This window comes from Neolamprologus brichardi, chromosome 2, assembly GCF_056152115.1.
Source record: "Neolamprologus brichardi isolate AB-2024 chromosome 2, ASM5615211v1, whole genome shotgun sequence".
NCBI classification, from domain to species: domain Eukaryota; kingdom Metazoa; phylum Chordata; class Actinopteri; order Cichliformes; family Cichlidae; genus Neolamprologus; species Neolamprologus brichardi.
Window position 1 is genome coordinate 14,695,476 of NC_142105.1, and position 22,341 is coordinate 14,717,816.

The following is a 22,341-nucleotide window of genomic DNA, read 5'->3' on the forward strand; positions in this document are numbered from 1 at the left end:
TACGTACTCGCGTACTTGAGAATTGAGAAAGGGCCTCGCAATGTTGGCAAAGAGAGGAAGTGACGTAAGATTTGCGCATGCGGGGTACCGATCGGGTTTCCGGTACGGATCGGGTAGTGACAGCCCTCAAATGCGTCCTTCATTTCCCTGAATTTTAAGGATGTGGCGGTGTAGACTTCGTGGCCCAACATATCCCAGAATGCCTTATGTCACTTATTTATGTGCAAATGTTTAATAATGAAGAACATTAAAACATTACTGTTGGCCACATGTCAGCAAAGTTATGTGACATTAGTGACGTTTGTACTAACTTGGTTTTAAAGCCTTTACTTTAAAATATACGCCGTTCAATAGCTGAGCTTAATCTTACAGAGAATGATCAAAGCTCATGTAGAAACAAACAAACACTTGAACAAAAGATTTTCTCCTTCATTTCTGTCAAACAAAGCTTTATGAAACGTTTCCCGCTGTTAGTATCATGGTTGCTAGGCAACCTGGGCAGCGCAACGAAGGCTAGACCGTCCCATTTCACAAGCCTCGCACTTACCCATAAAACTTTCCAAATTTCATCAACAAGTTTTGTTAAATTGGAAATTAATGTTTAAACATAACTTTAGTCCCCACAACGTTCCATTATGGAACAATAGGGTGATATTGAATCGGGGGAAATCTATGTTTGTGGAAGAATGGATGACAAAACAAATTTGGTCTGTGGCACATATAATGGATGAAAATGGAGATATACTTGAATTAAACAGGCTTAATGAGAAATATGACATGAGTTATAAAAAGGTTTCACAGAATATCCCAATAGTCCTTGTAAATACGATAAAGAACAATTTTTCAAATATACCGACTCCAAATTTACATAAAATTAAACTAGACGGTCTTGACTTGGTTAATGAAAAATGCAATAATCAGTTTTTGAGGAGGTATTTGGTTAACACCTTATATCCAGGTAGGACAAAACATTCACTCATCTTTAAAGATTATAACAAATCTGAGATCTCGTTGATCAGAACCAAATATTTAAAATTTCCAATTCCCCCCAAATTTAAAGAAGTCTATTTTAGAACTACAAAAAATATTTACCCCTCCAATGAATTTATGAGAGACAGATTTAAATTTGTGTTAGACAACTGTTATATTTGTAAAACAACTTCGGAAACAACAGAGCACATGTTCTATGGGTGTGTGACAATCCAGGATTTATGGAAATCTCTCCATGTCCTAATATTGTCCCAGTATGGAAATATTGATTTTTGGTCTTTTCAAAATACTCAAATTGGAGTAATCCTTAAGGATAAAAGTAGTGAGTTTTTAGTTAACAATCTCATTATTATAACAAATGCCGATATGCTAAATCCCCCCCTTCATGGCCTGCTCTTAAAAACGAACTCTCCCTGTTCCGTAAATCTCTTAAGCTCATAAATAAGCCCCAAGCAATCAAATTGCATAGATTTTTAGAAGAGTTTGATTTTTCTTAGCCCCTTATTTAAGTTATGTGTCTCGTTTATGGAACCTCACTTTTAGAGATTTTATGATACCCCTTGTCTCCTTTATTTCTGTTCCTTGTTTTTCATTCTTTTTTATTGTTATTTATTTATTTTTGTATTGGTTATTCATCTTTTTATATTATTATTATTATGTAGATGTGTGTGTATAGATGTGTGCGTATGCATGTGTATATGCATATATATAGATATACACATATATGTATATGTATGTATATATATATGTATGTGTATGTATGTATGGTTACTTTCAGTTATTGTCAATTTCATTGTGGTATACCAACTGCACTGTGGCAGTGATGTGTATTCCTCTGATTGGAAGAAAAGAAAAAGGAGGTGTGATTCTGTTCTGAATGATTCAATATGTCGCTTGTCTCTTTGAGATTGTCATTGTTATTGTTCTAAATAAAGTTCACGTAAAAAAACAAAACAAAAAAAACAAGCCTCGCACTTCCGGCCTTAGCGGTCTTTAAGTACGCGGCCCTTGAGGACCGTTGAGGCTGCGTACTTTAAGGCTGCAGACCCTGAATTGGGATACAGCCCATCGATCGCTTATTGATCACCGACAGGTTGTGGATGTCAGCTGTAACAGTGCAACGTGAATGAGCAGCAGCAGGCGGTCAGCACCGCCCCCTGCTGGACACCGTCAGTACATGCAGGTGGGCTCAGTCTATCAGGCAACACTGACCGACAGCAGCTCACAGGTGTGTGTGTGTGGCTTCAGGTAAATCAGACAGGTGGCGCTGCTGGTGCCCTGCTTTGGAGCAGACCTGCTGAAGCTTCATGAGTGTTTGTGATGAGGTCAGTCGTCCTGAAATATCTCACTCCTGTATAAACTCTTACCTGTGCAGGTAAATGCAGTACATGAGGTTGTTTTAGTGACCTGAGAGCCACTGATTCCTTTCAGAGCAGCTAAAGTCCAGTTTGCTCTTTTGCAGGTGACCTTTGACCCTTCTCAGGTTTTATTTTGTGCAGTGTTGTCGTCTTTTCTTCTTGCTCTGAATTTTTAATTTTCTTCAAGCTGCTGCTTTATGATTCCTTCCAGATGTTCCTGCTGTGCTCTGCAGGGCAAACAGAGGCCATCTGAGCCTGAGCTCGTGTGGAGCGTCGGACATGAACAACACCCTAAACTTCTGCATCAGCCACAGACGGGAAGTCTGCTTATCAGCTGCTAACCGCTCGGGAAGATGGAGATAGTTTCTCACTAGTTAGTTTCTGAGGACTGAAGCAGAGCTGCACGTCTGAGTGTGACGTCCGTGTGAGGCCAGGTGAGAACAGTGCAGGTAAGCCTCATCATGTTTTACAGGTTTTGTTGTTTATTCAGTTTTGTTTTTGATTTTCAGTTTTCAGAGTTTCTTGTTTCAGTTTTTTAATGTTTTTTTTCTTTTCGCAGTAAAAGTGGAAAATGCTTCAGAGTAGAAACGCAGCTTGCCCCGCTGAGCTCTGATTGGGTGTGGGTTGTGGAGAGGATGGCGGGGAGGTAGTAGGAAGCAGGTACGTCAGGACTTCTATATTTCTGAGGACATAACAGTTTTTAAAAGTCTACAAACAAAACCAGCTAGCCTGAAGTGAGAAGAGGAAGACACGCACGGGTCTTCACAGAGGCACACATACCAGACACAGACACACACTTGGATTGCATCACCAGGGGAGGGGACAGCACAGCAGCTCTGAGATCAGACAGAACGCCTCAGACCACAGACGGGACTACTGCTGACAGCATTACTACCAATACTACCAGTACTGCTGATACTGGGAGAGTAGTACTAGTCTGAGGTGAGCTGAAAAACATCTGCTGCAGCTGTGACTCAGTGAAGAAGAAGAAGAAGAACAATGAGGGGGCTCACTGGGACTCTCCTGCTCTTCGTCTGCCTGCTGGCGTTCGTCTGTAGCGTCTCTCCTCCTCTTCCTCACCCCACAGATGAATGTCCTTTTATGGCCATCCGTGAGTCTTCTTCTCTTCTTCCTGTGAGCGCGTAGGCAGGCTGACAGTTTTTACTGGCAGCTTTCTGAACCTGAGGGCATTTAAACAGAGTGAGGATGCACAGTGTTTACAGAGGGAAGCAGTGCCTCCTCCTCAGGGTCGATCATTTACTGACACTTTAGACAGCAGAGAAAAAACATGTACAAACTTAAAAGTCTGAAAATACTTTGTGTGCATTTGAAGACACTTCTATAAAATTTACATGTTTAATCAAACCTCTCAAATTAAACTGAATCAGAATCAGAATACTTTATTGATCCCCAGGGGAGGTCATCAGACATGGAGAGACACCTGCTGTGTTTATTAAATGACCTTCAGTTAGGACCGGCTGTATATGTGTGTAATATCATATAAGGTGTCTGGGGAGGGAACTCAAAACTGGATTATAGATGGCAGACAGTTGGTGTCGTAAACCACCGCCTCTGTTCAATCAATGTAAACTTTATTTAAATAATTAATTTTTACAGACACAAGCTGTGCCCCAATTCCGAGGCCACATTTTCCTGAGGACCCGGCCTTCACGGTCTACGTGGGCCGGGTCCTCCGAAGATTGAGAGCGCCGAAAGTGAGCGGCTGTGAAATGGGACAGTCTAGGTTTGCGGCACCGCTGCCTCGGAGGAGTTTAATAAACTCAGCCGTCTGCTCCTTGCTAGCTAAGATGTAACAGGACACTGGAGTAAGGTCCTCTGTGATATCAGTTTTCTGTTTGACGTTTATTCAGCTGTGTGAAAACTATAACTTTAATCTCAGCCAAACCAATTTACTCAGGAACAAATAAAACACTGAAAAAAGTCAAACAATAACATTTTTAAGTTATCTGAGTGACTTGTATATCATATCATGTTTAACCTGAGTAGCCAAATATTGTGGGGGTCTGAAAACGATGTGCCCTATCGAGCGGGTGGGTAACAGACGTCTCAGAAAACATCGGAGCACTTTTACAAATATGTGATATCTTGATAAACCGAGCAGATATTTGAAATTTACACAGCTACATTCTCGCCTGAAAATATGTTAAAAGTTTTAATTTGTGACCCAGAAAGAGTAATAACAGTAATATTAAAACTAAGCTGAAAAACAGGAAAACTGGAATTGGCTGGGCTGCGCTATTAATTCTGGGATACATTGGGCCACGAAGGATACATCCAACAATCATTAATCAGTAATCATATTGTAAATGTCTCTGAAGTTACAGGCTTGTCCAAGATCAATTATAGTCTGTCTGAACCTGCATGTGATCATGTGCTGATGCAGAACACGGTTCTATTCTGGTGAGGAGTCTCTGCTGGAAACACAGAACACACCTGAACACCTGTTCAACCAATCACATTCACTTCACTCTGACCTGATCTCCAGGTCTCCTTCATCAGGCTGTGGGACAGGAAGCTTTAACGTTCCCATGGATCCAGTTTAAAGTCTTACAGCTCTAATGTGGAAATAAACATTAGAAATAAACAGCAGCACTCAGACACAAAATCATTCATTCAAATCGTGGTTTAACATTAATTACTGTTAGACTTTTATGTTTTTTATAGATTTCATCTGACAACATCTCTGATTGGTTTGAGTAGCTGGAAGCTGTCCTGAATTTTGTTTGTGGTCACACCCCTCTGGTTTCTCTGTGACGGTGGGTCGTCTGCACTGCTGATCACAAGGCATCAGCGACCCCCCCTCACTAGCCCCCTCTGTACAAACACATCCAGTTCCCCTTGACTGAAGCTTTGTGGAAACCTTTATGGAAAATGAATGTGCATGTAAACTACCAACACAGTTCACTCATAACTTTGTGTGTCTTTGTACACTGTACTAACAAAATCCCACAGCTCACCATTTGGGATGTAAAAGGTTAGAGTTCATCCAAAGTAAAGTGGGTCTTTAACAGACAGGTGAGGTACAGAGGTCTGCAGAGAGAAGGAAGTTCCTGCTGAACAGAAGCACAGAGCACTCTGTTAGCTGTCCAGTTTTATCTCAAAGGAAGCAGGAAGTGCAGCTAACAGGACACGACAAGCTCCAAAAAGTCTTTTTAAAAGAGGTCTTGGCACTCGGCAGCCGTCTTGGAATGAACTTGGGCAGTATGCCACCGTTCAGTGATGATGGTTCTCGCAGGAGCGACATGACCTTTCTGTGTAACATCGTTAAATCTTTGAGCACAAACAGAAAATCTGATACTGGTGCCCAGCCACGCTGGGCGAAGTTGCCGTAGATGATTCAGGCTGATCAGGAAGTTTCCCAAAGTATGAAAAACAACTCAGCAAGTCGGACACACTCAGGGACCCAACACAGGAAGTTTAGCTTTTAGCCACAACTGACTCATACCAACCTTTGATATATCTTAAAGATAAATATCAGTCAGTCCTGCTTGTTTGCTGAGCAGTACAAAGGAAATGTCCCTCCTCTGTTGGAGACATTTGTAAGTCGGACAACTTTACTGGCATTTATCAAACTGTAGGAAGAACACAAGGCTGCGTGTTGGAGGTGATCAGTGTCCACACCACAGATATTCTGAGGACAGGACAGGATACCACAGCGGTCTAAATGTCTTCACATGTGATTGAATTTCACTGATTTGTTCCACTGTGAGCTTTGTCAGCTTTTATTTTAACAGTCTGGAAGAAGAGTTCAGCATCAAACTGCATTTCTGTCCAGTGGAGGAAATCTGTGTTAGTCTTTAGTAAACATCTGCTTTAACAGTTGTATTTTCTTCTTCACTTGATAAAAATGAAAACCAAAACTCACTTTCCAGGAATTAAAAATGCACCTGCAGTTCCCCTGTCCTCCAGCTGTGGCTACAGTAGTGAGTCAGTCCCCAGAGACACCCATGTTAAAACTTTACAGCAGAAATACCTATACGGGGGGAGGGGCCGGTGTCCTGCAGGTTTCAGATGTGTCCTTGATCCAACACAGCTGATTTAAATGGCTAAATGACCTTCTCAACATGTCTTGAAGTTCTCCAGAGGCCTGGTAATGAACTAATCATATGATTCTGGTCTGTTGACCCAGGGTGAGATCTGAAATCTGCAGGACACCGGCCCTTGAGGTTGGAGTTCCCCACTCCTGCTCCAAAGCCTAACCTGTCGCTGCCATCGGACAGGTGTTTTAAAAAAAATATATATCTGTAACTCAATTGAAAGAATTCCAGCTGTTCCTGAAAGCAGCGACTCTTCACTTCTTCAGTAAAGTTGGAGTCATTACAATAACATCAGGCAGCCCTGCAAAGACAGAGGTTGGCTGAGAGAAGAGAGAGTGAGTGAGTGTGATGGAGCTGTAGACATTTTATCAGTCATATGGGTTCTTGAGTTCTTTTTACCATCTTTTTAAAATTGTTTTGTTTTTGTTGTTTTCTGTGTTATTTGCCGAGATTTGGATGTTGCGACTTGCAACGCAAGCGCAGAGTTGCTGCTTTCAGGAACAGTTGGAATTTTGCAATTGAGCCAGTGGTTAAATGGTTAAAGTTTGACCTAAAACCAATGGGAGTGCCCGCGCTCCCATCAGTTTTAGCGGGTTAAGGGGAGACCTGTTACGCTCTGATGTGTGTCGTGTCCCTGCAGGTCTGCGGACCTTCCGGCTCAGGCCTACCTGTAATGGGACAACTCTGAAGGAAAAGCAGCTGAAGGAGATCCAGGCTCCAGCCACCAACCTGTACCTGCCCATCCTCTACCTGCTCGCCTTTGTGGTCGGTCTGCCCTCCAACTTGCTGGCTCTCTGGGTTCTGGTGTTCCGGACCAAACAGCTGCCGTCCACCACGCTGCTCATCAATCTGACGGTGGCCGACTGCCTGCTACTCGTGGCATTGCCATTTCGGATCGTCTACCACTTCCGGGGGAACAACTGGGAGCTCGGCGAGCCCTTCTGTCGCTTTGTCATGGCGATCTTTTACGGCAACATGTACGGCTCCATGTGGTGTCTGGCCTTTGTGGCCCTGGACCGATACATTGCTTTGGTCCACCCATTTCGCGCCAGGACTCTGCGCAGCCAGCAGGTGTCTCTGTGTATGTCAGTGGTGGTGTGGACAGTGGTTCTGGTTGCAATGCTGCCACTGCTGCTGTCACGGCAGACCTACGAAGTCAGCACGCTGCAGATCACCACTTGCCACGATGCGCTTCCAGAGGATGAGCATGAGAACTACTTCTTGCTGTATTTCGCCACCCTGTTCGCCACCTGCTTCCTGCTACCCTTAGCCATCGTCCTGTACTGCCACAGCACTGTGTTGCGCACATTGCTGGCCGGGGAAAAATTCTACGGTCACGCCATCCGGGTGACGGTACTGGTGCTGCTGGTCTTCATCGTGTTTCTGCTGCCGAGCAACATCCTTCTCCTCCTCTCCTATGCTGACAGCTCACTGGCCGGAGATGGAGAGGACCTCTACATGCCCTACATGGTGAGCTTGGCGGTGAGCACCTTCAACAGCTGCATCGACCCGTTCATTTTCTACTACGTGTCCACGGAGTTCAGGCAAAAGGCCAAGAGCACTTTGTGCTGCCACTGCGATTCTGAGGATAAAACATACTCTCTGGTCAAGAATATGTCATCTTTATCATCAGGCCCAAGGTCAAAGGTCACCCTGCTGTCCATGTCCAGTCGACAGAGGCCACCTGAGATGCCATGCAGCTCCCAGGAGAACAGAGTAATGGACACCTGACTGAAGACTGTCACGCAAATGTCTTCAAATTGTTGGACTGCTCCTTTAAATGGGGAACTACAGTATATTGATCTCTTATTGGCTCTGATCACGTCAGCTGATGTCACGTGTTTAATGATTTGTTTTTTCACTAGGACCAATTCTGTTTACATTATACATGCTTCCCTTAGGCAGTATCATTAGAAGACATAGCATACATTTTCACTGCTATGCAGATGACACCCAGCTCTATCTGTCCATGAAGCCAGATAACACACACCAATTAGTTAAACTGCAGGAATGTCTTAAAGACATAAAGACTTGGATGGCCGCTAACTTTCTGCTTCTTAATTCAGATCAAACTGAGGTCATTGTACTCTGCCCTGAAAATGTTAGAAATATGGTATCTAACCAGATTCTTACTCTGGATGGCATTACCTTGGCCTCCAGTAACACTGTGAGGAACCTTGAAGTCATTTTTGACCAGGACATGTCCTTCAATGCACATATTAAACAAATATGTAAGACTGCTTTCTTCCATTTGTGCAACATCTCTAAAGTTTGAAATATCCTGTCTCAGAGTGATGCTGAAAAACTAGTTCATGCATTTATTACTTCCAGGCTGGATGACTGTAATTCATTATTATCAGGAAGTCCTAAAAACTCCCTGAAAATCCTTCAGTTAATCCAAAATGCTGCAGCAAGAGTCCTGACAGGGACTACAACACACAAACAGTTTGTCTCACAGTGTGTTGCAGCTAAAGGTCCAGCTGCAGGTTTCACAGGGAGAGAAAAGAAAGAGCTAACTTCACTCAGAGATGGAGAAAGATAAGAAAGAAGGACAGGAGAGGAAGAAGATAGCTTAGATATAAAAGGAAGGCCTGCTCAGTGACGCTTGATAAACTGCAGATTTAAAGCTCACATGTAATGACATAATTTTTATTGTATATTTAATGACATATTGGATCTATGTATTTTCAGGTTTGATAAATTATGTCAGTGGAGTTAGGTTAATAGGTGAGTGTAAATTGCCCATGGGTGTAAATTTGAGTGCAAATTGTTGTCCACCTCTCTGTGTCAACCCTGCAACAGACTGCTGACCTGTTCAGGATGTACCCCGGCTCTCAGCCTGGGGTAGCTGGGATAGGCTCTGGATCAGGTGACCCTAAATCCTGCCTTAGTTATGCTGCAATAGGTGTAGTGTTTCTTCTTCAGTCACTATGTGTTTATACACCTCTCTGCATCTAATCATTAGATGCATAGTCTTTATTAGTTTTATGCAGACCATATGCAGACCCTTTAGAGCAGCAGTCTCCAACCTTTTTTGCGCCACGGACCGGTTTATGCCCGACATTATTTTCACGGACTGGCCTTTAAGGTGTCGCGGATAAATACAACAAAATAAAACTAGTTCCGGTACCGAAAAAAAGAAGATTTATTCATAACACACGTGACAAGACCCAGGAAAATTGACAATATCAACAATAAAAACAATAAAAACAATAACAAAATAACGCTGAAAACCAATAAAAACCCTGAAAACCATACATTTCACAACTGAGCCTCAACTCTCGCGGCCCGGTACCAAACAACTCACGGACCGGTACCGGTCCGCTGCCCGGGGGTTGGGGACCGCTGCTTTATAGGGAAATCAAACACATCATGTGACTCTTTCTGTCATTTATCAGTATTTATGATGATCTGACCCGCTCACTGGATAAACACACTCACCTGTTTCTAACAATGACACCTGCAGAGCTCCCTGTTCCTCGCTTGCTGTTCCAAAGGGAGGAGCTTTGAAGAACACTGAAGGAGAATGAACCAACAGGATAAAATAGAAAAACCCATCATTCCTATGAGCAGCAAGTGGCAGCAGTGGGAAGGAAGAACTTGTTCTTCACAGGAAGAAACCTCCTGCAGAAGTAGGCTGAGGGAGGGGTGGCCATAGTTTAATTATTGGTATTACTTTAACTGCTTAATTACAGCAGTGGTGTATGAACACATGGTTCTTAAAGGCTGATGTGTACGGTCTGATGGAGGGTGGTCTACATCTGTCCAACACCATCAGGATGTCGGGCTGGTTTAAGACAAAGTGAAACATGGTTGTTTTTTCTCTGTGGAGGGGCTGATTCTGGCCCCCGGGCTTTATTTTTGACTCCCCTGCTGTGGATAATGAATAATAATTCAGTGTCCAACCTGATAACCCTCAGGTCAGTGGCTCCGAGTTTGAGATGAGATAGCCTTTATTTGTCAGTTGCAGGTCTTTTGCCCACAACCGAGATGACAGACCTTGCCGACCGTACATACAATACACAAACATCACAGTGGGGAGACAGGTCAGGCTAGGTAGCGAGGAAAAAAAACATCGAAATGTGTAACACAAAAGAATAATACAGGAATGCACAGATATCAACACACATAACACAATAAACACAGACAAGCAACACGGGAAAGAGTTCCAGTGTGTACATCTGATCTGGGACCGCTGCAATCTTCGACTGCGCCTCCAGCTGACCCGATGTCCACATCAGAGGGGAGGTAAGCGTTGGAGGTGGCGTTGGATCCGGGGTAGGGAGGGTGATGCGTCAGTGACTGCTTATCAGTGTATATGTATGTGTGTGCATGTCCATAGTTCAGCTGAGACAGTGTCCTTTGCCCTGCCAGGCTAAGTAAACAGTCTTCCAGCCAACCCAGGTGGCCTTGCATGGAATGGGAAGGAACAGTCTAAACACAGTCGTTATCAGGGAGTTTTTGTTCAGCTCATCCCCATGATGGTATCAAACTTGCGTTCCGTGGTCTTGTCATTATTTTGCTCAGAGAGCCGATTCTGAGAACTCACGACCGCAGTCAGCTGTTCCACGATGTAATCAAACTTTCGCTCAAAGGTGTTATTCTGAGCAGGCCTTTCCTTGATGTAACCCAATATACATTCAGAGGTGTTATTCTGAGTATTCACTGCAACTGTAAGCGTCTCCAAGGTCTTAACCATGCTGCCTTCAGTGAGCCCTTTCTGAGAAGTCGCGCCTTGTCCCATCGTTTCAATCCCAGCGGGCAGCCTTGTGGGGGTTTGAACAGCCGGTTCTGCTTTCTTAATTCTTCGATAAGCCAGGGCCAAGCCAGCTCCGATCAGCAAGAACCCTGTTATCATGGTTTCGAATAGGTGGATATCTTCAGCATCCTCGATCGACAGTCCCGCCAGGCACACGACCCTCCATTTCTGCCACCCGTCCATCGTGTATCCGGCAGGGAAAGTCCCTGCAGGGCACTCTGGCTCTCCCGAGCCCAGACTTCTCGTTGAGAAAATGGTGTCAATAGCATTCAGAGACCAGTTGATCAAATCCATAATTCTCTTTAGGTATTAGAAACAGACTGTGAGAGAGTGTTCCAGGGAAAGTAATACAAAAAACACAAGACTAGACAAGGACATAAGAACTAAGCAGGGAAGATAAGGGAGAGGAGAGGAGAAAAAATGCGTCTGCCTCATCCGAGAGCCAAAAGCAACAATTTTACGGTCCGTCTACATTTTTATTGGCTTGTGGAAAAAAAGCTTGTATTTTTTCATTTTGAAATGTTAATGCAATTTAATTACTACAATATTTTATATTATTTCACTTTCAATCTGGAAAATGTTATGAAAGCTGTGAAATAAACATGGTCTGGTACACCCCACGCCCCCCTTCACAGTCACCTCTGTTTGTTGCAGATGGCCTCCATGTAGAAAAGGACGTCAGAGTTTGTTGATCAGGTGTTTTGATGAAGGGCTCCTGCTCATACATGCCAACCCTCCCAATTTTTCTGGGAGAATCCCGAATTTCAGTGCCCCTCCCGAAAACCTCCATTCTCCCGATTTTCCACCCGGACAACAAAATTGAAAAACCATATCGCAGAATTCATAGCGCGGCCCAGCCAATTGCGGTTTCCAACAATGGCAGCACCTACTTAGTTTTAATATTACTCTTATTGCTCTTTCTGGGTCGCAAAATAAACTTTTAACATATTTTCAGGCAAGAATGTAGCTGTGTAAACTTCAAATATCTGAACCGACAAGAACAGCAAACTCCCGGCACATCGTTTTCAAACCCCCGCGGTCTTTGGCTATCAGGTTAAACATGATATATAAGTCACTTTGATAACTTAAAAATGTTATTGTTTGGCTTTTTTCAGTGTTCTATTTGTTCGTGAGTAAATCGGTTTGGCAGAGATCAAAGTTATTAGATTAGATTAAATTAAATTTAACTTTATTAATCCCTCGGGAGGGTTCCTCCGGGTGTTTTCACACAGCTGAATAAACGTCAAACAGAAAACTGATTAAACAGAAGTGTGAGACGGCCAAAAATTTACGCCAGCGTCCGGTTATATTTTCGATAGCAAGGAGCAGACGGCTGAGTTTGACTCCACCGAGAGAGCTCGTGACGTAATTCTGAAGGCTAGACCGTCGCTCACTTCCGGCCTACACAGCTTTCGGAGGACCCGGTCCACTTAGACCGCGAAGGCCAGGTCCTCAGGAGGATGCAGCTTCTGAATTTGGACACCCCCGCTGTTTCCGGCCAGCCAATAATAACGGTGACATTTTTATCCGATAAATAAACACTGTAAAATTCAAGTTTATATATATATATATAAATATATATATATATATATATATATATATATATATATATATGTGCCACCCCCCAACAGCCCTTTTGAATGTCTCCCTAATTCTGAGGTCTCAAGGTTGGCAAGAATGCTCCTGCTCGCCTTTCCAGTAAAGGTTTTATTGGCGGTTAAAGGAACAGTGCATGAGTTCAAAGTCTCACTCATGGCTCCGCCTCCTTCATGGTGTGTAAACAGACTGTTCATAGCCTGTGCGTAGCTTGTAGTTATAGCATATTCATAACATACCTTCATACCCTGTACACTGTAACATAGATCCATATTCTGTAATATATCTGTATTATTGCTGAAGCACTTTCTGGATGGATGCAAACTGCATTTGGTTGCCTTGTACTTGGACATGTGCAATGACAATAAAGTTGAATTGTATTCTGTTCTATTCAGACTTCGACTCCACGTTAACCTGTGCCAGTGTTTCAGGTTAAGGGTGTCTGTGTCTGTCTGCCAGAGTGTCAGGCGGTTTCACAAGACTGAAGACCTCAGCAAACAATGTCTCCATCTGCAGCTCGCACAAATGCATGCACGTATCGACATTATCCTCACGAAACCTCAGCTCGACGGACTCTCCGGTTTACCTGCATACATCCTCTTTACCTGTGAGCTGTTACTGATTCCGGAAACATGCACACCCTCCTCAGCTGCTGGAGCTTGTGTTTCTCCACAGAGTGACGGACCAGGAGAGACGATGGACACTGAGATAACTACAGCTCTTTAAAAGCCAGCGGGTGGGGTCATGGTCTTTGCTTCATGTTTAATAACTTGTCAGTTTAGAAGTGATAAAGTCTAAAAATTGGACGTAGCTTCCTGATCTTAAGAGTGAAGCCAACATGGAAGCGTGTTCCTTCTAAAATCCAGCAGGTGGCAAACCTGTTGACTGTGAAACAGAGGTCCGTGTGAAAACCGACCATCACTGACCCCTCCCTGTGATCAGTCAGCTGGTATTTTAGCTGACAAACTGATGCTGTGGGTTCCCTGTGAGCTTCTGGATGGATCGCTAACAGTTATGACGTTCCTTTGGGAAATTTGTGTCTCTGCTAGGAAAGTCTGAATAAATAAAGTTGGATGTGATCTTTGTGTTCGAGTTTGCGCTCAGATCTGATTAATTCAGCTTCTTTGAGAGGCTGTCCACACTCTGACACGAGGACCCTTCCCTCGGAGGAAGCAGTTTCTCTGTAAGAAGACTTCCCTGCAGAATGTTTGAATACCTGCTGCTCGCTCTCTGCATCACATCCTGCCAAAGCATCAAGAGGAAGCTTTTCATAATAAGAGGAAATATTGGATAAGGCATGACAGCTCTGAACCAATCAGTTTGCAGCAAACCAGCAGTTTAATAACACATCCCAAATCTGTACAGGAACATGAGCACACGGAGGTTTCAGCAACACAAACCAGTGAGGCCAGTCTGTCCTCACCAGCAGCTTTACTGGAACACTGTGGCTACTGGGAAACACTCCCATAAATACACACGTGTGTGTTACTGCAGATATGTTTACAAGTGTTTTTATATGAATAACACGTCTATAAAAATGTTCATACAGCTTCCAAACTAATACAAAGTGATAACTGATGGAAGTACTGCAGTACTATGAACTCCAGCTGGATCATCACATGACTTTTATTATGAAGTCCTCACAGGAAATGCAGCATTAGCGCTGACAGAGCGACAGGAAGAACACGTTACACTGTCCCAGCAGGAGGCGCCAAACCAACGCATGACTTCCAGACAGCCAATTTAAGACTGAGGCAGGCGCCTCATTGGTCACTTTACACACAGACGTGTAGAACTGACCAATGAGGCGCCTGCGTTTAGATGTGACCAACTGTGTTCACAGTTTGATTTGTTCCACATGTTGCAGCTCGTTTACTTCAATTTAATCTTCACAGCGCTGCGTTTCTATGATGTCATCGTTTGTGTAATCTGATGTGTAATCCCAGAGTCGTCACTGAAGCCGGCTCTCTGTCACTTATTCTCTTCTAACTTTATTTAAACACATACGCAGGAACAGCGCTGCAGGTTACCTGTTACTGAGTCCCGTGACACCTTCCTCCTTTACCTGTGTGAGCTTCATCGAGTATTTGAACTGACAGTTTAGAGAAGGTTACTGATGTGAGATATCAGATTAGACTTGTTGGAAACATTAAAATATCATAAAAACATTTTTCACCGTTTGTGAGTCATTCACAATTAAACACGTGTGATCAAACTTCCTGTTACATAAAGAGAACGACTCAGCTCTCAGTCTGTTAAGTACAAACTGATACAGCGCCCTCTCCTGGTTGCAGAGGACGCTTCACACAGGCTGAAAAAGTCAGAGAGCCGCTGATGTTAGCACAGCCCCGAACTGAGCTCCAATCACCTACAGGCGGCCGCATCACATGGCCCTCCTCAGCTGCAGCTTTTACAGTAAAGTCTGCCTGACGGGTCCTGTATGAGGTCATGTGATCGTTATCTCTGTAACCTGAATGGCCACCTTGGGTCGACTGCTGGCGTGCTGTGAATGGAGGGAGATCATGTGACCCCACCGTTTTGTCCTCAGACATCGTAGGGCCTCTCCTCTTCCTCCCGCTCCTCCTCCGTGGTATTCTTGATGAAGGCGGTGGACAGCTCTTGCAGGAGCAGTTCCTGCGATGGCGTGCAGACTCCCATCAGCGTCTGCCTGCTTCTCACTGCAGGCTGGCTGGCGGCATCTGAATCTGGAGAGCCTGCATCTCCATCGCCTCCGCCGGCTCCTCCGCTACTGCTGCTGCTCTGCTCCAGAGTCTCCACGGAGCCTCTCGCCATCCGGACTACTTCCGGGATGATCATGTGATCCAAATCTCTGGACTCCACGGGAACCAACCTGAGTGGGGGGTGGTCTGGCACTTCCTGGGTCTCTGCGATGCTGCTGGACAGGAAGCTGGTCTCCAGAGACTTCAGGACCTGCAGGCCGAAGTCGCCGACCTCCTCGTAGAGCGGCTCAGGCAGGTCAGGAGACTCCGAGCGTTCCTCGAACGAGTCCTGCTGGACCTTCATGGGCTGGAGACACACACGAGACCCAAGGTTAAACCCCGCCCCCCCAGCGTTTACTACAGGCTCACGAGTGAGACGAGAGGAAGTACAGAGTACTTACAAAGTACATGGAGAGAGTTCTCCGGTCGTGTAGTTTCCTCTGCAGGGGGAAGACAAAGTACAGATGACGAGTTTTGCATTTGACCTGTGACAGTTTACTGAGCATGTCTGAGAAACAGCTGAGAGAGTTGGACTCTAACCAGCGTCTGATTGGCCGACAGCATGCTGCTGTTGCTCTCGTCTCCTCTGATGGGGACGAGCGGCATCGTTCCAAACTTCTGCTTGGAGATGTCAGAGGAGGAGTGGCGGCGCAGCACTGGAGGACCCGGGTCATCGTTCTGCAACAGAAGCACATCCATGATGGCCAGCACAGGAGCGACGGCTGATCCCAGACCAGTGTGCAGGTAAACGTACCTGAGCTCTGAGAAGGCTCGTGATCCAATCCCACAGCTCGGCCTCGCTGCTGCAGCACAGGTACCTGGTGGAGGGGAGGGGCAAATACTTTTGACTTCATGCAAAACTCAAACCCTCAAACCACTCAAACATCAGCTGCTGCAGGTGAATGTGACGCTGAGGAGGACAGGTGAGCCTTGATACTTACAGCTGGTGTTTGTCTGACATCACTGTGAAGCCCCACCTGCACAGGAAACACACAAGCCATCAGCCTCTGACGCTCACTGCTCAGTTCAGACCGCAGGAGTGTGTGTGTGTGTGTGCATGTGTGAGTGTGTGTGTGTGCATGTGTGTGTGTGTGGATATGTGTGTGCATGTGTGTGTGTGTGTGCATGTGTGAATGTGTGTGTGCGTGTGTGTGCATGTGTGAGTGTGTGTGTGCGCATGTGTGCATGTGTGAGTGTGTGTGTGCATGTGAGTGTGTGTGCATGTGTGTGTGTGTGTGCGTGTGTGTGCATGTGTGTGTGAGTATGTGTGTGTGTGTGTGTATGGGTGTGAGTGTGTGTGTGTGGGTGTGTGTGTGTGTGTCTGTGTGTGTGTGGGTGTGTGTCTGTGTGTGAGTGTGTGTGTGTACGGGTTCTTACTATACTGGTGGGGACCAACAGCCCGGGTTGAAGCCATTTTTCACACTCAAAATGTGGTTTATGTGTGAAGCTACATTTGAGTTCGGTTTAGGTGTAGGGTCAGTGTTAGTCATTCATTTTTGATGGTTAGGGTAAGCAGCTAGGGAAAGCATTATGTCAATGGGAGGTCCCCACGAGGATAGCAAACCAGACTTATGTGTGTGTTACCTGGTTGGAGCCTTCAGCTTCTTGCGGATGCCGATGTAGATCTTTAAGGACTTCAGAGCCCACTCCTTCTCAGGTTTGATGCTCTGCAGACACAGATGGTGAGACTTTTGTTTTTTACTGTTCTTTTACTGAGATTTGCTGGTTTTCTGTTCTTATTTTGGTTTTCCCAGGTGTTACTCGTCTTCTTGTTCTCCAGTATTTTGTACATATTCCTCCTGTTTGTTAATTATTCGGCCACAGTTGGTGTGGAGCGCCTACAGTTTTGTTGTCCATGTACAATGATATCTATTCTATTCTATTCTTTTTTAACTGTTTTTTTGTTGTTTTACTGCTGTCTACTGTTCCTGACTACCTTCTTGTCTTTGAGCAGCAGCAGTTTGTGGTGTCGAATCTGGAACGTTCTCTCCTGGAACCTGGTTCCCTGAAGGAGTTTCGGAGGCTCCTCGCGACACCTCAGCAGACCCACCTTCATGATCTCGCTCTTATAAGCTGACAGGCAGACACAGGTGGACACGTTAGCCATTAATGCAACATCAGAGGCTTATTATCGCACAGCTGTGTCCACCTACAGGTGAGGAGAGTGATGCCTTCTCCTTTAGGGACCCTCTTCACCACCAGGTAGGCGGAGCTCGGGTCAGCCATCTTACACCACTGCAGAGCCTGCTCCAGGACCTTCTCTTTGGGGTGTAACGGACGCTCTAGAAACATGACAACAACCAACATGTGAGACAGGTGACCTCTGACCTCCTGAGAGAGACAGGAGTGTTTGCTCACCCAGCTGACCATCCTCGATGGCCTCGAACGTCATCCAGACGTCTTTGTCCCCAGCTGGGACGTTCCTCATGTACAGAACCTGATTGGTCAGCTCCTCAGCACACATGGTGGGAGACACCTGCAGGGGTCAGAGGTCACACAGCTTTAGTAATCGTCATTATCGCTATCAATAAAAGTTCTGATTAAGGATGCCCAGCCTTACTTTGAGAGTTATGCAGCAGTCAGGTATCTTCATCTCCAGATAGATTTCAATGATCAGATCACCGGCCTGAGAGAGCTGTACAGAATTAACCAATCAGGCAAAATGGCAAAATCAGCTAAACTTTAAAAGGAACTGCCGAGGACCGGCTGAGGGAACGCATCGCACAAAGGATGATGAAGATGGAGCTGCCAGGCAGGAGGAGAGGAGGAAGGCCTCAGAGAAGGTTCATGGGTGTAGTGAAGGAGGACATGCAGAGGGTGGGGCAACAGAGGAGGATGCTGGGATAGAGACGGATGATCACATTGGTCCCAGAGATCAGGACGCTGAATGAAACACTTAACACATGTTCTACGTTCTACGGTTCACCTGTGTGTCTGTGCAAGAGTGAGTTTGTGTACCTGAGTGTCCTTCCAGGTGGTGATGAGGCTGATTTCCAGCTCAATCTGGGTCTGATGCTCCTCATCGATCTGAAACACGAAACAGAACGTCACACACGGGAGAACGTCAAACACAGGAGAACAACACACACGGGACAACATCACACACAGGGGAACGTCACACACGGGACAACGTCACACACAGGGGAACATGACACAGAGAGGAGAACGTCACACACAGGAGAACGACACACACAGGAGAACATGACACAGAGAGGAGAACGTCACACACAGGAGAACGTCACACATAGGAGAACGACACACACAGGAGAACATGACACAGAGAGGAGAATGTCCCACACAGGAGAACGACACACAGGGGAACATGACATAGAGAGGAGAACGTCACACACAGGAGAACGACACACACAGGAGAACGTTACACACAGGAGAACGTCACTCGGGAGAACGTCACACACAGGAGAACGACACACAGGGGAACGTCACTCGGGAGAACGTCACACACAGGAGAACGACACACAGGGGAACGTCACTCGGGAGAACGTCACACACAGGAGAACAACACTCAGGAGAACGTCACACTCAGGACAACGTCACACACAGGAGAACGACACACACAGGAGAACGACACACACAGGAGAACGTCACACACAGGAGAACGACACACACAGGAGAACGTCACTCGGGAGAACGTCACACACAGGAGAACAACACTCAGGAGAACGTCACACTCAGGACAACGTCACACACAGGAGAACGACACACACAGGAGAACGACACACACAGGAGAACGTCACACACAGGAGAATGACACACACAGGAGAACGTCACACTCAGGAGAATGACACTCAGGAGAACGTCACACACAAGAGAACGTCACACACAGGAGAACAACACTCAGGAGAACGTCACACTCAGGACAACGTCACACACAGGAGAACGACACACACAGGAGAACGACACACACAGGAGAACGTCACACACAGGAGAACGTCACACTCAGGAGAATGACACTCAGGAGAACGTCACACACAGGAGAACGGCACTCAGGACAACGTCACACACAGGAGAACGTCACACTCAGGACGTCACACACAGGGGAACATGACACAGAGAGGAGAACGTCACACACGGGAGAACGTCACACTCAGGAGAACGTGTTGGCGTGCCCCTACGGCTTACTCACTTCAAAGACGTACAGGTAGTTGTCTATCAGGTCCTCCACGATCTTCACCTCATGCTCACCTTTCCCATCCGTCTGGAACAGACTTGGAGCGAAGAGCAGCGATAGGTTCTTGGTGCACATCTGGTTCAGATCTGCGCACTTCTGGACCCTGAAGAACCGCAGGTAACCTCTTTAGACTCATCGTTTGGCTCAGTGTCCTACACTCACCTGCTGTTTTCTACAAAAAGGCAAGTTCCTAAGCCCCACCCCCACCAGGTGTAACCGGTGCAGCTTCTTAGGGAGCTCACCTGTACAGGTGACTGATGAGAGCAGCCAGGGTGGTCCGGTTGACTCGGGGTAGAGTGCGGATGATGTCTTTGTAACGGTCCAGCCTCGCACGCCTCTGAGGGATTTCTGAGCACGAAGAACAAACTCGTTACAGACACCAATTACTCATTTAGACAAATTACAATCAGCTGAAGGTGTACCGCCGACCGTCCCTGAAATCTAAGTAAAACCAGATGATGTTCGGGCTGTGGTCTGGACCTGAACCCTGACAGCAGAAGCACCGGTCAGAAGAAAGGTGGACTCACTGGCAGCTTCCTGCCACAGCGGGTGGAGGTCGACCATGAAGATAGGGTCATCAATCTCTCTGAAGAACCTCTTCAGTACGTCGGTCACGTCCTCGATGAAGTGGTCCCCGATCCGCAGCTTGACGTTTCGAGCGTCTCTGCGGAACTCCTCCATCAGCAGTTTGATCCTGGATTTGGCTCCGTTCTTCCTGTAGATGCCCTCGTGACCCAGACCTGCACAGACCCAGAACGGCTTCAGTCACACAGCTCTGTTATCCTGACATGAGAAACCAGGGGAACAGAGCTGCGTGCCTCTTTCATCACATCTGAGCACATCATTTATCAGCAGAAACAATAAAATCACACATAAGCTGGTCTGCAGGGTTTTTCTTCTGGCTCTAAAACATCCTGCAGGGAAAAACACGCCAAGTTCAACCCGGCAGGAAGTCGTCCTGATGACAACGGCAGAAGAACCGTGCAGTGAGGTTCAGGCTTCACAATGCATCTAACACACTGCTCCTCCTCCTCCTAAACTCAAGCAGCTCATCGGGGAGCGCAGGTTTGCTTGGGTTAATCACCTGCTAGAAGCACCTTTCCCAGCAGGCGAGTATGGTAGAAAATTATAAAGGTATGTTATTTACCTTAAATATACTGACTAAAGTTTTACTCAAGCCAAAAGGGTTTAATCACTAGTGATGGGATTTCCGGCTCTTTTTAGAGAACCGGCTCTTTCGGTTCGGCTCACTAAAAAGAGCCGGCTCTTTCAGCTCCGAACCGGCTCTTCAGGTTGTTTTGTTGCTTTAATTAATTTATTATTAACAATAATATAAAATTATGCACAAAAGGAATTACTAATGTTAAAAAAAGTGGTTTTATTTATATATGTTTATATATAAATATATGCGGTGGCCCCTAGAGACAAAACATGTACAAACTCCAAAACACATTTCTAGCATTTCTAGCATAAATGATCTAGGTAGCTCTGAACTTCCAAAACAGAGCTACCTAGATCACTTAAATTACACAATTGAAAGCATGAAAGCATATGTGTATTGTTTGTGTATTTATACACAAGCATTCATATATAGTCAAAAAAAAAAAAAAAAAAAGTTCATTTACCTGTTACTACCACACACCAAATCCGGCCATTGGTACTTGCTGGCTTGTGTAGCCACTAGGTAACAAAAGTTCAACACTGCCCCTAGCATCCTGGAGCACTTCTGTTGTCTTTTGTACGTGTTTTGAGTTTTTATGTGCTTCTGAGTTTTTACGTGTTTTGGAGTTTGTACGTGTTTTGGAGTTTGTACGTGCTTCAGGGTTCGTACGTGATTTGAAGTTTGTATGTGCTTTGTCTGTAGGGGCCACCGTAAATATACTTTTATTTATTCACACCAAATAAAATGTAATAAATAAATCCTATAATACAAAAATCAACTATTCACATTTCAACTTTTAACTATTTAAATTTTCAGCTTTTTCCTTTTACAAATTTAAAGTGAACAACACAAAACACTGCAAACTACAACACAATTAAATATAAATTATAATATGAAAACAAAAAGAACATGCATATTCTCTGTCGTATGGGCCTGCATAAATAAACTTTCTGAATCCTTTATCATCTGCAACTGAAAATAGTGGATGATTACTATACCTTTCTAATGTGACGTTGTTGTCTCTCTCTGTCTCTCCCTCCTGCTCTGTTCCTGTGCTACTGAGTGTAACTACCGTCCCTCCCCCCTCTTCCCAGCGTAAAGCACAAGGCTCGCATGCTGAGTGAAGCGGAAAAAAGTGCGAGAGAGAGGTTGAGAGAAAGAAAAAAAACCCCCAGGGCTCGCGATAAGGAGCCGGCTCGCGTCGTTCACGTCAAAGATCCGGCTCTAAGAGCCATTTCGTTTGCGACCGACCCATCACTATTAATCATAGGGAAGCCTCAAAACATGTGCCAACGGCCCACCTAACCTCCAACAGTGTACCTGTGTCCAGATGAAAAAACAGATCAGACATTTCCAGCTGGACATATACTGGAATTTGTACATTTCCACAAGGACAAATATTCGTCCAACGATTCTTCATTTAATATTGAAATGTTTCCTTCATTTTCTTTATCACAGCCCGTATCAAAACCCTCGCAGCCTTACCTGTTTCCACTCGCCTTCAGAAGA

General features: G+C 45.3%; 2 protein-coding genes across 3 annotated transcripts in view; one reads left to right on the forward strand and one right to left on the reverse strand.

Annotated features, from left to right (window-relative positions):
• Positions 1–3,155: 3,155 nt before the first annotated feature.
• On the forward strand, positions 3,156–8,691 carry LOC102790110 (proteinase-activated receptor 4). The gene is made up of 2 exons (XM_035909775.2): positions 3,156–3,459; positions 7,047–8,691. Exons 1-2 carry the CDS (start codon positions 3,348–3,350, stop codon positions 8,135–8,137), a joined length of 1,203 nt encoding a protein of 400 aa, XP_035765668.2. The 5' UTR covers positions 3,156–3,347; the 3' UTR covers positions 8,138–8,691.
• A 5,389-nt stretch (positions 8,692–14,080) lies between these two features.
• Positions 14,081–22,341, reverse strand: part of arap3 (ArfGAP with RhoGAP domain, ankyrin repeat and PH domain 3) — a 37,695-nt gene continuing 29,434 nt past the window's right edge. For both annotated transcript variants that reach the window (XM_087847429.1, XM_087847423.1), the window contains 14 exons: positions 20,198–20,410; positions 19,913–20,018; positions 19,626–19,773; positions 18,440–18,508; positions 18,042–18,116; positions 17,840–17,957; positions 17,635–17,763; positions 17,418–17,554; positions 17,066–17,148; positions 16,423–16,458; positions 16,236–16,299; positions 16,022–16,159; positions 15,883–15,921; positions 14,081–15,788 (listed from right to left, as the gene is read on the reverse strand). In XM_087847429.1, the coding sequence (XP_087703555.1) occupies positions 15,306–15,788; positions 15,883–15,921; positions 16,022–16,159; positions 16,236–16,299; positions 16,423–16,458; positions 17,066–17,148; positions 17,418–17,554; positions 17,635–17,763; positions 17,840–17,957; positions 18,042–18,116; positions 18,440–18,508; positions 19,626–19,773; positions 19,913–20,018; positions 20,198–20,410 (1,838 nt within the window). In that variant the 3' untranslated portion in view covers positions 14,081–15,305. The remainder of the gene's footprint in view (positions 15,789–15,882; positions 15,922–16,021; positions 16,160–16,235; positions 16,300–16,422; positions 16,459–17,065; positions 17,149–17,417; positions 17,555–17,634; positions 17,764–17,839; positions 17,958–18,041; positions 18,117–18,439; positions 18,509–19,625; positions 19,774–19,912; positions 20,019–20,197; positions 20,411–22,341) is intronic.